The sequence below is a fragment of the Hoplias malabaricus genome, chromosome 16, assembly GCF_029633855.1.
Source record: "Hoplias malabaricus isolate fHopMal1 chromosome 16, fHopMal1.hap1, whole genome shotgun sequence".
Lineage (NCBI taxonomy): Eukaryota > Metazoa > Chordata > Actinopteri > Characiformes > Erythrinidae > Hoplias > Hoplias malabaricus.
This window is the reverse complement of record NC_089815.1, coordinates 7,085,895-7,099,162: the sequence shown is the minus strand read 5'-3', so window position 1 is coordinate 7,099,162 and position 13,268 is coordinate 7,085,895. Positions and strand designations below refer to the sequence as shown.

Below are 13,268 nucleotides of genomic sequence, written 5' to 3'. Positions count from 1 at the left end.
TATGTATTCTTGTGATTGAGACAACATCTTTGCATAACAGTAGTGTACCTAACTTAGTGGAAACTGTAGTTTTATTAAGGTTTTTTAAATAAATTTAATGAGTTAAATGAACATTTTATGTATTTTTAAGTTAAAAATAAATTTGAGTGATTATAAACCTCAGGTGGCACGGTGGCGCAGCAGGTAGTGTCGCAGTCACACAGCTCCAGGGGCCCGGAGGTTGTGGGTTCGATTCCCGCTCCGGGTGACTGTCTGTGAGGAGTTGGTGTGTTCTCCCTGTGTCCGCGTGGGTTTCCTCCGGGTGCTCTGGTTTCCTCCCACAGTCCAAAAATACACGTTGGTAGCGACTCAAAAGTGTCCGTAGGTGTGAGTGAGTGTGTCTGTGTTGCCCTGTGAAGGACTGGCGCCCCCTCTAGGGTGTATTCCCGCCTTGCGCCCAATGATTCCAGGTAGACTCTGGACCCACTGCGACCCTGAATTGGATAAGCGGTTACAGATAATGAATGAATGAACAAAACTCATCAGGAAATAACTCTGTTGATATTGAGAGCTTTATTTGTTATCATCTTCACCAGACATAAGATTAACATAAGGACACTTAATGTCCAACTGCTTGTACAACTCTCTGGCAATTAATTATTTAAATACATTAAGAAGCATGTGGTGAGCAGGTGTCTACAAATGTTTGACCATATAGTGTTTATCTCGTTATCGTCATCTAATTCAAAGGTTGAGAATCATCTGATGAACTGGATCAGTCGGTCCAGGCATGGAATATTTCAGATGTGTCAGACAGGGAGTCCCAGGGGGGCTATGAACCACTGTGCTAGAGATTCAGATTCAAGTACTAAAAATCTTTTGGAAATTTCTTACTGAATGGTGCACTTGACATATAAGAAGTCTTGTTTGGCAGTGTGAGTTGACCACTCTTGCTTTTCACAGGCACATTCAGAACATTAGTGAGATTAAGACGGATGTGGGGAAGGCCAGGGCCTGGGTGCGACTGTCCATGGAGAAGAAGCTGCTGTCCAGACACCTCAAGCAGCTTCTGTCTGACCACGAGCTCACCAAGTAAGAAACAATTTCAGTATGAATCCCTAAGCACTAGCACAAGAGTTTTTTTGATTTTTGTTTGGACTGATGATATTTTAATATCAATTCCATTTTCATTGAAATTATGCGAGCGAGACAAGTATCTATAATGAATGAACATATCGGAAGGATTCAAATCTTTGAATGCAGTCTGCCATTAAAAATGAAAATTGTTTTATTATTGATGAGAGTTGCAGGGCAAACTGGGTCACGTTGATAGTAGCATCTCTCTCCACTTGAAAGAGTATCTCCGGCACGCCAGATTTCAGCACAAACTCATTCTGTGGGGATCATCTCAAATTTCAAAAATAACATCTATTTAATTTTCTATAGGAAACTCTACAAGCGCTATGCTTTTCTGCGTTGTGATGATGAGAAGGAGCAGTTTCTTTATCACCTCCTCTCTTTCAATGCTGTGGACTACTTCTGTTTCACCAATGTCTTCACCACAATCAGTGAGTAACAATTTACACTGTATTCACAAATGTGCATAGAGCAGCTAGAGCAGCTGCACATAACCTTAACGTCACAACACTCAGTGCCTCAGGGTTAGAGGGATATAAAGCTCTCCAGAAATGGGCCGTGGAGAACTGAAAGTGTTGGAGTTCAGTCCAGAACCTGTGGCTCTAATCCAGCGTCCAGCAGAGCCTGACTTCACTAATGTTCTCATGGCTGAATGCAATCAAATTCTCACAGATATCTTCCAAGAACTTGTTGCTGCAGCAGAGGGGTTGTGCTACGTATTAATAACAGAATATGTATTTCAAAAAGAATTCACAGTCATCCAGGACCAAATACACATGTGCATGACAGAGGACAAAAAAATAGGAGTCCAGACCTACTTCCATAGTTCTCATCTGTCTTTCTTGCTATTGCAGTGATTCCATATCATGTAGTGATCATACCAAGCAAGAAATTGGGTGGCTCCATGTTCACAGCCAACCCCTGGGTATGCGTCTCTGGGGAACTGGCTGAGACCGGAGTTCTCCAAGTGCCTAAGAACACTTTGGAAATTACATTTGAAGTGAGTAACAACACTAAGCATTTTATTTTAGATCAATGGTCTGTGAAATCATTTTACAGTCACAGCATGGACCTCATTCTCTCCTAGTGATAAAGATGACCGTGTCATAGATTCATGCTGATGTTAAGCCTAACTTATTTTTCAAAATATTATTATCATTATATTTATATTATAATTATTATTAACAAGTTACAAGTACCAAGTACCAGCAATAGTTGATTGTCCTAAATAAGAGTGATATAACTATTTAGTATATATAATAGCTCTCAACTAAAAGGCTGTGTGACACTACAAAATTGGGTTTCTTTAATCCACTTCTTTAAAAATGTGATTTGAAAAATATTCAGTATAAACATGTACATAGTTTGGGAGAACTTGTTTAGATTTGAGGACTGGATATTTGCAGTAAAGTTGTGTTGAATGATGGATATTAGTCTTGTGTCTGAGGCCATTGCCTAGTACTATTTTACTGTGTCTTCTCAGTGCCAGAACCTGGGCAAGCTGACCACAGTGCAGATGGGCCACGATAACTCAGGACTGTATGCCAAGTGGCTGGTGGAGTACGTCATGGTCCGAAATGGGATCACAGGTCACACTTATAAGTGAGTATAATGAATGGCTTTTGTCATCCCAATGACTGACCTATTCCAGCTCCACCTACAACTGTTGGCACAGTGTTGACAAAAATCCCATTCCACTCAGTAAATTTAGTTCTGACTTTAGTGTTCTTACAAGATACTGCAGGATATTATATACATCCCATCATTTTTTAACATTTTACCCTTTCACACACATGCAAAATATATATTTTTAATTCTCAAATGTACATATGCATTGGTCATTTGCGATCGGAAGCTACAGGTGTGTGCTGCATATGTCTAGGTTTCCATGTGGTCGCTGGCTGGGAAAAGGGGTGGATGATGGCAGTTTAGAGAGGATTTTGGTGGGAGAGCTGGTGACTGCCAGCACAGAGAATGAAGACAGAATGTGTCGTACGCCACCCATGCAGCAATCCCCAGGGATGATGCGGCGGTTCGTCACAATCTCACCAAATAGTAAACCAAGTAAGTACCTTTATTAAGTTACTAACAGCCAAAAGGAGAAGACCATTTCTATTTATTTATATATTGAAATTGCAAATTAAAATACATTTTCTATTTTGAAATAGAAATAGAAATTTTATTTTGTGTCTTTACTAGAGCTGAACACAGGTCAGATCCAGGAGGGAGTAGGAGAGGCAATCAACGGCATTGTGAAGCACTTCCATAAGCCAGAGAAAGAGGTAAGGTGTCAAATAACTTTGTTGCAGGGTTTTTCAATTCTGGATATTTAGCCATGAAATAACAAACTGTGTTGTACAGCATTATAGAGCTAAAGATCCCTGCCCTTCACAGTTGGTTAGTGACCAGTATTTTATATCCCTTTGTCTGATTTCAGAGGGGGAGTCTGACTCTCCTGCTCTGTGGAGAATATGGTCTGGTTTGGGCCTTGGAGCAAGTTTTTCAGCATGGCTTCAAGTCTCCACGCCTCTTCAAGAATGTATTCATTTGGGATTTTCTGGGTAAATAAAGTATTTATTATTAGTCCATGTTACATTTGATTTATCCATTATTGTAAATGAAGTTCATAATATAGTTCATATTTTCTTGTCCTCTCAGAAAAAGCACAGGTTTACTTTGAGAGTGCGGAGCAGAGCCAAGTGACACAGGACGAGAACTATCAGACGAGGGTGCGCCATTTCTGCAGATTCATGCGTGCCATCAGCAGCACACCTAGAAACATTGGCAAAGATGGAAAGTTCCAGATGCTTGTATGCCTTGGAGCCAGGTAAGTCGAGTTGTTTTTCAAGCTAATCTCTGCTTGTCACATCTGTACAACTGTACACTGGCAGAGTTGAACTACCAGGAAGGTGCTTGTGGTCAGTTTTTGCATGTTGGTGAGCAAACAGCAATGACAGTTAAATAATAAAAGTAAAGCATATGATTCTCAATACCTTTCTGTTTTAATCATGCAGACACTGTAAAAACCTACATATTTGTATTTTATCTCCATCAGGGATCACCTGCTGCATCACTGGATAGCCCTTCTGGCCGACAGTCCAATCACAGCACAGATGTACGAGGACACAGCACTACTTAAAGACCATTCTTTGGTAAATTCTTTGATCAGAGTGCTACAGACTTTGCAAGAATTTAACATTACATTGGAGGCCTCTCTAGTCAAAGGGATTGGAATATAGACCCTGCCCTCCACGCCCCGAAGGAGACAAAGGACCTAACCCAGGCAGATGAGCGGGGACCAGGAACTGTTTTACTTTTTTACACGGAGAGACTTGAACAAAGGACTAAACCTGGCTTACATTAAAGCTACTGTCATGTTTGCCATATATTAAGTGCAATGAGCCTTTTCAAAATGTGTCATTATTTTTATCCTTGACGATGTTGCTGTTAGACATTTAAAATATGTTTTGTATTATGATCCATACTTTTCACAAAAGGTTAAAAAACACCCACCTGTGCTATACCGTTTTATTGAAAGCTCAATATTTTCATTGTTATTGTGAACTGCTGACAATGGCTATATTTAAAAGGAGAACAAGGAAGAAAAAAACTGGTAATATATTTTCAAAGAAGAACAGTATTATTTTGATATGTTTGTCAAGTTGCTTGCTCTGTGTTCTATCTAATCCATACCGTCAAAATGCAGAGTTCAAAGCAAATGATGTAGAAGTATGCTTTATAAGTATAACTCATGGGATCTTCATGTTTTAATTAAAAAACAAAAAAGGAATAAATAAGCTGTTGTTTTTAAACATTGGCAGGGGACCTTGTCATTCCCCAAAAGTAGTATGCAAATCTCCATTAGCACATACAGAAGTTAGAATATGACCCAAAATAATGGATGGTAGGTCTTGTATAATGATGCACAAATGTATTTTATGAATGAGAAAGAAAAAACTATTCACATTTCTGTCTAAAACTTGTTTAAACAATTTTCCAATATTGCCCACTCTTATAGCCATGAACCCCCATGAATACCTCTAGAGAACTATTCATCTTAGCTTAGATGCAATGCTACATTCCTTGCCTGTTTAATCCCTCAAGTCTGCACATAGGCCTTTGCTAACAGCAAGACTGAGTGTTTGTTGGCCTCCATGTCCCCACCCCCAAAATCAACCCGTATGTTTCTGCTATGCAATCTCCAACAACCCACCATTTATTTAAAAGATTTAGAATACACTGATAAACTAGAGATTTCCAACTTTCCAACTGTTCTAAAGTGTAGCATATTGTAGTCTGGATGACAGGAGCGCACTTGAGTTTGTCATTCATGTGCCAATACCATTAAGATTTGCGGTCGCCTACGCCACCACTCTAGACACAGTTGGCATGAGCATTGTTTGTTTCTTGATACATTTATAGATAAAATTGTGTAGTGTTAAATAAGTGAGCAAAAGTGTACAGTGTATAAAATGTATTAAAAATCATAATTCCATGCTGATGTTATGAGTCGTTATAAATGTTCTGAGTAAAGAAACAACAGCCACAACAACAAATACAATACATAGCTTTGAGCAATTCATGGCTGCTTATACTAGGACACATTACGTGTTTACCGTTAGGATCACTGGCTAGCTTACATTATCTGCCAAAATTGCACAAAATATGTGCACAATATTGTACACAAAATATATACAAGATTTAACTGTACAGTTAACAAGCAAAACCACTGCTAATGAGCTCAAAATTTTACAATCTTCTAGAAGAAGCCACCACAACCATTTTATTTCTGACATGCCCCAAACTTGGAAATATGCCTTTATTAAAATGCTGGGAGTTGCTATAGGTTATTTTTCAGCTGCAATGTTGAGTTAATACATAAAATAATAATAATTCAATGTTTTATTTTGTCCCATACATCAGAGGATGTTCCACAAAGCCGGATACTAATAAGAACATTCTGACTGAGAAGTCCTGTATAAAAAAACATGATTTATGAGTTAACTAGACACATTTGACTTGAGACTTGTGTTGCTAATTTAGAAATCCTGCTTTGTGGATACCCCTATTAAGTAGCTTTCTTTTGGGGTGGATTTTAGATTAAATACATATTTCAGAGGTCTAGCACCTGTCATTTTGGACAATTCTGTCTATAGAATTATTAATAGTCAAAACTATTCTTGACGTTTCTGTTTACATCTTATGTGTTTACTACTGAAGCCGTAAAACAAGTGAAATTCCCGTTTAACTCCCGTCTGTCTGCAGCCTGCTCTTCTTTCGCGCTCTTTACCGTGGGCAGCAAAACAAACACGGGGGCGGAGCAGTGCGCTGTTGCACGAGTCCCATCACATTTTATAGTCTTCTAAACAGACCAGTTTTATATATATATGACTTCACTGGCCTGGCTGCGTTTCATACAATATACTGAGGAAGCAAATCCAAAGCACACACAATATACTATAATACACTATATAAAAGTAGCCAAAAAAGATTTCACGAGGGAACAAAAAAAATACTCTGATCCTTTTTGGACTCAAATAAAAACTTCGAATAAAACATTTGTTGACTCAAAATACTTATCGCAGCTGATTAAAACTCGCTAGTTTGTGGTTTCTTGGCTCAACTCCACTCTTTTAACCGCATGAGAACAGAATTACACGCTGCTCAGATTTGTTTATCGACTACAACTCCCAAAATGCAACTTTCTTAAAACGGCGCAGAGACTTCTTTGATTGGTTGGAATTCAGTTCAAACCGTGGCGCTCCACTCCTTATATGGATTTCCTGCTCCATTTTGCGCCAGTATTTGTGCACTGATGTTACTCCTCCATTCATCTGAGTGCGGCTGCAAGGAGACATGCGCAGTGTAGAGGTGTAAAACGAACGGAATTCAAAGTTTCCAACGGTAAGTTCTTTGTTATTGTTTCTGTAACTCGTATTTAAAGACGGTGACATTAACGCTCCGCGACCGGGCTGTGTGCGGGGTTTTGCGGGAGGAAGACCGATTTAATTCCCATGCGTGGCGCGGTTATTTACATTCAACAATGGAGCGCGTCTGTGGAGCGTGGCATGGCAGCGTGTTAGCAGCTAAGCTACACCTAACAAAAGCTACCCCGTGAGAGAGGGAGATTTGGCGCTCTCCATGGGCGAAAGTTTGAATAAAGCCAAACGGACTTCGTCTGTATGAGCCTTGGGATGTCCGTATGGCATTCAACGTGTCCGTAAAAAGCGGTGTAATTAAGTTTGGAGAAGAATTTGGTGTAAAAAGTGATATAAAATAAAGACTACCTCCCACCCCTTTTTGTCTCGGGGCTTCTCTCGGCACAAAAACACATTGGCCGTCAGGTTGCCGCGTTTATTCACCTCATGTACACGGAGTTTTAAGTTGCTTAATGAGCAGAAACAACGGCGCTGCGGTTGTAACGTGGATTTACATTAGTTGATTTTAACGTTGTTTTTGCTCATTGTGAATTAACGGCTGCCGTGGTAGCTCCGTAGGAACGGGCAGGTTTGCGCGGAAGATGCGCGCGCTTTAACCTGAAGCCCTTCTCTCTCGGAAAGTTAGCTAGTGAATTCGGGTCTTTACAGCTTGTTAGACTCTATAAACGTGCACAAATTCGTACTCCTGTCTCTTGAAATCTTTTAAAGTTGCGCTACTTTCGGTTTTACAGCTCCACCTCCAGCTAAAACATGCTGCTTGACCCAATAACTAGTTACGTTATCACTACCTGTTTTGGCGCGTCCTGCTGTTTAACGTTTCTTGAACGTTTTCATTGTTAACTGTAACTAACCGCTAACAATGGCTTTGTGTAGAGACCAAGGAGGAAATGTTCTTCATATTACATTCATTTCTTAATGTTTTTAAATATACTTTTTACGTTAAATCTTACACTCGTAATGCAGTATAGAGCAAATGTTGTGGAAGTAATGTCTATAGATGTAACTCGTGTGAATTTCGCGTTTTATTATTATTACTACATTTTTTTATTGACCAAAAAGCAAAAAAATAAGCTTTTTGGTTAAAACATCTGAATTGAACACTTTATTTTCCACTCAAACTCTATACAAATCTCCAGCAGCACATGTTGAAATTAATAAGGATCATAATGTGATCCACTGAAAAGTTTGAATGGTAAAATAATGCACATTTTTGAATTATATGAATTAGAAAATAGATGTTTTAAATGTCGTAAAACGACTTTCTGCTTATTGTTTTAGCTAGACACGATTGGTTCGAGAATGAACTTTATTACCCATATAAATACCTTTTTAGCCTCAGCTGTTGAAAAATACTTACAATGGCTGTTAACGTTGTTTTTGAAAGCGTCAGTATTATTGTTAAGCAGCTGTTGTGAAGGATAAAAAAAAGTAGGTCAGTGCCACTGGCGCGTGAGATTTTGTAGGAAAAGCCACCATGAACACGTTTTTTTGATGTTTTGCTCCAGACGTGTGTCAGCAACGATGTAGAGAACACAATACAATTCACAAAGTAGTTATTGTCCACTTCACAATCTGCTGAAAACAAAGCCAGGAGTTAATGGGAAGGAATAATTTGTATTGTCCTTCACTTACAGAAGCAACAAGAAATGTTTGGGTTTCATAAATCCAAGATTTATCGCAGTCATGAGGGATGCTGCATCTGTAAAACCAAGTCATCCAGCTCCCGGTTTACAGACAGCAGCAGATATGAGGAAAACTTCAGACTCTGTTTTGGGTGAGAAAACTATTTATTTCTGCAGTGCGTTCAGAAGGGCGCTTAGTGTCCTACAGTTTTGAGTTGTTTACTGAAATGTCTTCATTTATTCTTATATTAAAAAATAAATCAGAATGTACCAACGTTGTTTTCTAACTGCTGCCTGTTCTGTGTTACCAGTTTATCTGAAGACAGAGTTGGGGACATCTGCAATGCCTGTGTACTATTAGTAAAAAGATGGAAAAAATTGCCGCTTGGATCCAAGAAGAACTGGAACCATGTATGTTAACATTTAGTTCTCTTAGCCTGCCACAACTATAACAGATGTTTTTTCCTACTTTCATTATTTGTGTTGTTTTGTTTAGGTTGTGGATGCTAGAGCAGGACCTGGCTTTAAGTTGGCAAAGCCCAAGAAAGTGAAAAATATTGATGGAAAAAAGAAAAGCAAGCTGAAGAGGCTGCATAAATTTAAAAGACAAAGTGAGTGTTTTTTTAATGAATGAATGGACCACTCGCGTATTTTGGCTCAAAGCATTGCAGCATTGACACTTTTCTTTTTTTTTAAATGTGCACTTCAGATTCAGATGCCCACAGCACTACATCCAGCATGTCTCCCTCTCAGTCTCCCAGCCATAGTAACCATTCTGATGATGGCTCAGACATTGAGACTAAACAGAGGCGTCCAAACCCACCTGGCTTCTCGTTCCTTGACCCGTCCTACTGGAAAAGGTAATGTGCTTAGTGATTAGAATATGCAAGTATATTTTTGTTGAATATTAATGAATGTAAAGAAATAACGTACGTAACTCCTGTTTAATTGCAGGCAGAAAGTTTGTTGTGGTATCATCTATAAAGGGCGTTTTGGTGAGGTCATTATAGATCCTCGACTTTTCAAGCCCTGCTGCAGCACCAGAGAGCAAGCAGCCCTGGCATCCACCTCAGACTCTCAGAGCTCCAACACGCTGCCCTCTCCTCTCCCAGAGGATATAAAGGAGACCTGGTGACCAATTTACTGCACCTCCTCCAGTCTCTCATTGAGGCTTCCTAGCTTTGTCTCCAGTGGCAGACTTAAATATCAATACTCACATTAATTCACTGTGTAAAATTACGTTTGGTTATATTCCCTGCTTTGATTTGTTAGTAATGTTTTTTGTGAGATGGCTTTTGTTATTTTATTTTTATTATTATTATTATTTTTTAAGAAAAAAGGGAGCAAAATAATGAGTATGGGCATTATATTCATAGGATCAAAATCGGGTTAAATGGCTTAAGACGTGTAATACAGGTATTTTTTTATACGTTCTTGGCACTGTAAAATATCTTTTTATTTTGAATATTGTAGTCTTTGTAATTATTTTTTTATTTTCAATACCAGTGCACCAAAAGCCTACTTTCTGGCTCCTAGATTCCTAAGTGTAAATGGAGTTATTATAAATGTTCATGAAATGCCATGTTTGTGTGTCAAACGGGACTCTGTGTTAAGGAAATGGTTAAAATTTTAAGTAATTGGGGTATAGTGTGCCTGCCTGACCTGTGTTGGTAATGTCTGAATGGGTTTTTGGGTATTCACAATGTGAATACAGTTGTTTTTTGTTCATTACACGTGCATCCGTTAATCTTTCATTCGTAGGTAGAGTCTAATTTATTGCTCATAAGAGGCAGGATCCAAAAGCAGTCATCTGCAATCTAAAAGGCTTTACCATCAAATACATCCAAAAAAAACGATGCATACAATATTTTTCAAATTTTATATCATGAAATTCAAAATAAGCCTGTAATTTCATGGTATAATGGTATGGTTATAGTTGCTCAACATTAAACACATTCTGTTGGGTTTATTACTACTGTAGGTTTTTATTTATTTATTATTATTTTTTTAATACTAGTCGTTGTTTCACTACACAGACCTTAACACCAATGATTCTGCTGTTGCAGGCTGTCAGTATATTTTTGGCCTCAGGTCATGGTATGCATTTCACATGATGCATGTATAAAATGTGATTAAACTGAAATTTCATAATCTGTTATAGCATCATGATCCAGACTAGCTTTTCTGTTCAAAAGGTGAAACATTTTGTCACTAAGCAAAGCACGTTAGCTTTTCTTCGTTAAGTTTTGTTCAGGTAATTTATCGTTCAAAGGAGTGGTACAATGGAATTCACAAATGAATAACTGATGACAGCATGCTATTTACAGCCATTGAGTCTTTCATTGTATTTTTATTGGGAAGCGTGAATGTTTGAACTCAACAGCAATACTGAGTCAATAGTGATGTTGACCAAAATTAAGTTGTCTGATTTTTTTTCAGAATAAAAGAAAGCTAATAATACACAAAGTCAGTACGGTTCAGGGAAACTTTAGTTGGTACATTTTCAGTTAATGTTAATGTGCCTTATGAGAGATTTAACTGATATCGCAAAATTAATTTGTCTTTTCTAATTTATACTATTTATTCAGGTTTGTCTGTACAATTGATGCTGTAAAGAGGTTTTTTTTTTGTGCACTTTTTATACTAATGTTTTGAATATTTTGTATCCAATTTTCACATTTGTACTTTAATAAACTTTGTATGTAAATTTGTCTGGAAGGGTTTTTTTTTGGTTCTTTAAGTTAATGTCTTACTAAAAGTCAAAGAGGAACAAAATTAAACCCCAGTTGTAGGTACATTTGGGACTATAACTATATATAGGATAAAGACTTTTTTTTAAATTTTGCATCACACTTTTAATGTTAGAGTTCATCTGCTAGTTTTTAAGGTGCGCAAGTTTGCATACATATGATTTTAAAAGGAGATATGCTACTGATGAGTTATTTACTATAGATCAGGTGGTCTGATGCTTAATTGCTTTAAATGTCCTGCTGGGAGACCCTTATTTGGCAAAGTTTAAGCTTTCAAGGTAATTCCTCAAGGGGTATTTTTAAATCATATTAAATGACCATTTTTAAAATGAGCAACTTCATGATGTCACATACTTTCTGAAGAGCACCAGGCCGTTATTTTTTTAAAACAAAACATCCCCACATCTCAGTTTCAGTGGTGTTATTTAGTTCAAAATGCTCACCATTTTCCTCTCTACAAAACGCTGTACTTTGCTGAATTTCTATTAGAGCAGTGAGCAGGGGGCGTGGCTACTTGTGGGCTGGGTGGTCATTGCCCACCAATCACCTGCCCACAGAGTAATCTGCGTAATGAATTTAAACGAAAACCGCCGTTGTCGTTCATTCGTCTCAAACCAACTGCCACTCCAGTCCTCAAAAACAAAATTACACTTTGGTCCACACAAACAATCCACAGGCCCACACAAAGATGACATCCTAATAACAATCCTCCATTTTAATGCTTGGAGTAGGTCTTACTTTTTCACAGGCTTCTTTCTTAAATAGACGGGTACAGTAATTAATTTCTAAACTGTCAGTTTCAGATACATACAACCATTATTTCTGAAATCTCTGACTGTATAAAGACACCTTTAAGCTTGGTTTATGTCGCCTTTGTTCAACTAAAAATCTGAAAGTGAGCGGATGGCGAAGTAAACATGGTTCTTATTAATACTTGTAAAATGAACTCTTACGTGAACAACGCAGGCTACTTGCCAAAATAAAAGTATAGGGATATGAAATGTGAGTTTTGAAATATTTATGTGGAGATTGAAAGTCTCGGTATATGTACACTTTTGCCCTCAGTTAATATTTTAAATATAGACCCAGTTTTTCAAAAGCGCCTTAAAACAAAGATAAATATTAAATTGTAGCGTGAACACAAACACATTCTCTAGACGACCTTAATGCTAAGAGGCTTTGGATAACTGGACCAGATAATGACTGGGATATCTAGCGACATGTAAAGATATTTGTGTACGTCGAAAAGCTATTACACGCCTTAAACAACAGATGGAGCCAAAGTCCGCTATCTTCAAGACCATCTCCTGTCGGTCACATCGGTGAGCCAAAACATTAAGACCACTCACAGATTAAAAACTAAAAGAATAATGCTCCATATCCTGTAGCAGTGCATGTGTGGACCTCGTATACGTTTGTAGCAACTATTGATTTTCGTAGTCGGAGTATTGGATGCGGGAGAATTGTTCAGGCTTAAGTAACAGGCTATTAGTAACAGGTAACACTGATGTACACTGCAATATTCAAACGATGTTTCGGGGCCGGATGGTTACATGACAACAAAGAAGAAACATTTGCTAAATGTCTTATGGAGAAAGAAAACTTTAATTTAAATAAATGGATAAAATCTACCTGGTGCACCATAGTATTTAAAGCAATTTATCAGAAAACACGATAAAGTTGGACAAAAAGCAGAACGACATAGATACATTATTTAATTAACACAATGCAGTGGAATAACGTTTGTTACAAATACGTTAAAGCTTATGTATAAAAAATCTGATATTTTCTGTGACTTTATGTGAAATCTGACGACAATAGATACCACAGAACAATGTCTA

The 13,268-nt window shown here is 37.9% G+C and overlaps 2 protein-coding genes across 3 annotated transcripts in view; both read left to right on the top strand.

Annotated features, from left to right (window-relative positions):
• The window catches only part of dennd5a (DENN/MADD domain containing 5A), a 52,865-nt gene extending 47,261 nt beyond the window's left edge, over window positions 1-5,604 (top strand). For both annotated transcript variants that reach the window (XM_066647605.1, XM_066647604.1), the window contains 9 exons: window positions 943-1,071; window positions 1,426-1,547; window positions 1,971-2,116; window positions 2,600-2,718; window positions 2,999-3,180; window positions 3,316-3,398; window positions 3,554-3,677; window positions 3,775-3,943; window positions 4,172-5,604. In XM_066647605.1, coding sequence (XP_066503702.1) covers window positions 943-1,071; window positions 1,426-1,547; window positions 1,971-2,116; window positions 2,600-2,718; window positions 2,999-3,180; window positions 3,316-3,398; window positions 3,554-3,677; window positions 3,775-3,943; window positions 4,172-4,355 — 1,258 coding nt within the window. In that variant the 3' untranslated portion in view covers window positions 4,356-5,604. The remainder of the gene's footprint in view (window positions 1-942; window positions 1,072-1,425; window positions 1,548-1,970; window positions 2,117-2,599; window positions 2,719-2,998; window positions 3,181-3,315; window positions 3,399-3,553; window positions 3,678-3,774; window positions 3,944-4,171) is intronic.
• Window positions 5,605-6,920: 1,316 nt separating this feature from the next.
• On the top strand, window positions 6,921-11,341 carry sinhcafl (SIN3-HDAC complex associated factor, like). Its single transcript, XM_066647778.1, has 6 exons — window positions 6,921-7,020; window positions 8,690-8,829; window positions 8,989-9,088; window positions 9,174-9,288; window positions 9,387-9,537; window positions 9,632-11,341. Exons 2-6 carry the CDS (start codon window positions 8,702-8,704, stop codon window positions 9,810-9,812), a joined length of 675 nt encoding a protein of 224 aa, XP_066503875.1. The 5' UTR covers window positions 6,921-7,020; window positions 8,690-8,701; the 3' UTR covers window positions 9,813-11,341.
• The last annotated feature ends 1,927 nt before the right edge of the window (window positions 11,342-13,268 follow it).

Coding starts and splice junctions, on each gene's coding strand:
- sinhcafl (XM_066647778.1), top strand. CDS start 8,702: ATGTTTGGGTTTCATAAATCCAAGATTTATCGCAGTCATGAGGGATGC. Junction 8,830..8,988: donor AACTTCAGACTCTGTTTTGG/GTGAGAAAACTA, acceptor CTGTGTTACCAG/TTTATCTGAAGACAGAGTTG. Junction 9,538..9,631: donor GACCCGTCCTACTGGAAAAG/GTAATGTGCTTA, acceptor GTTTAATTGCAG/GCAGAAAGTTTGTTGTGGTA.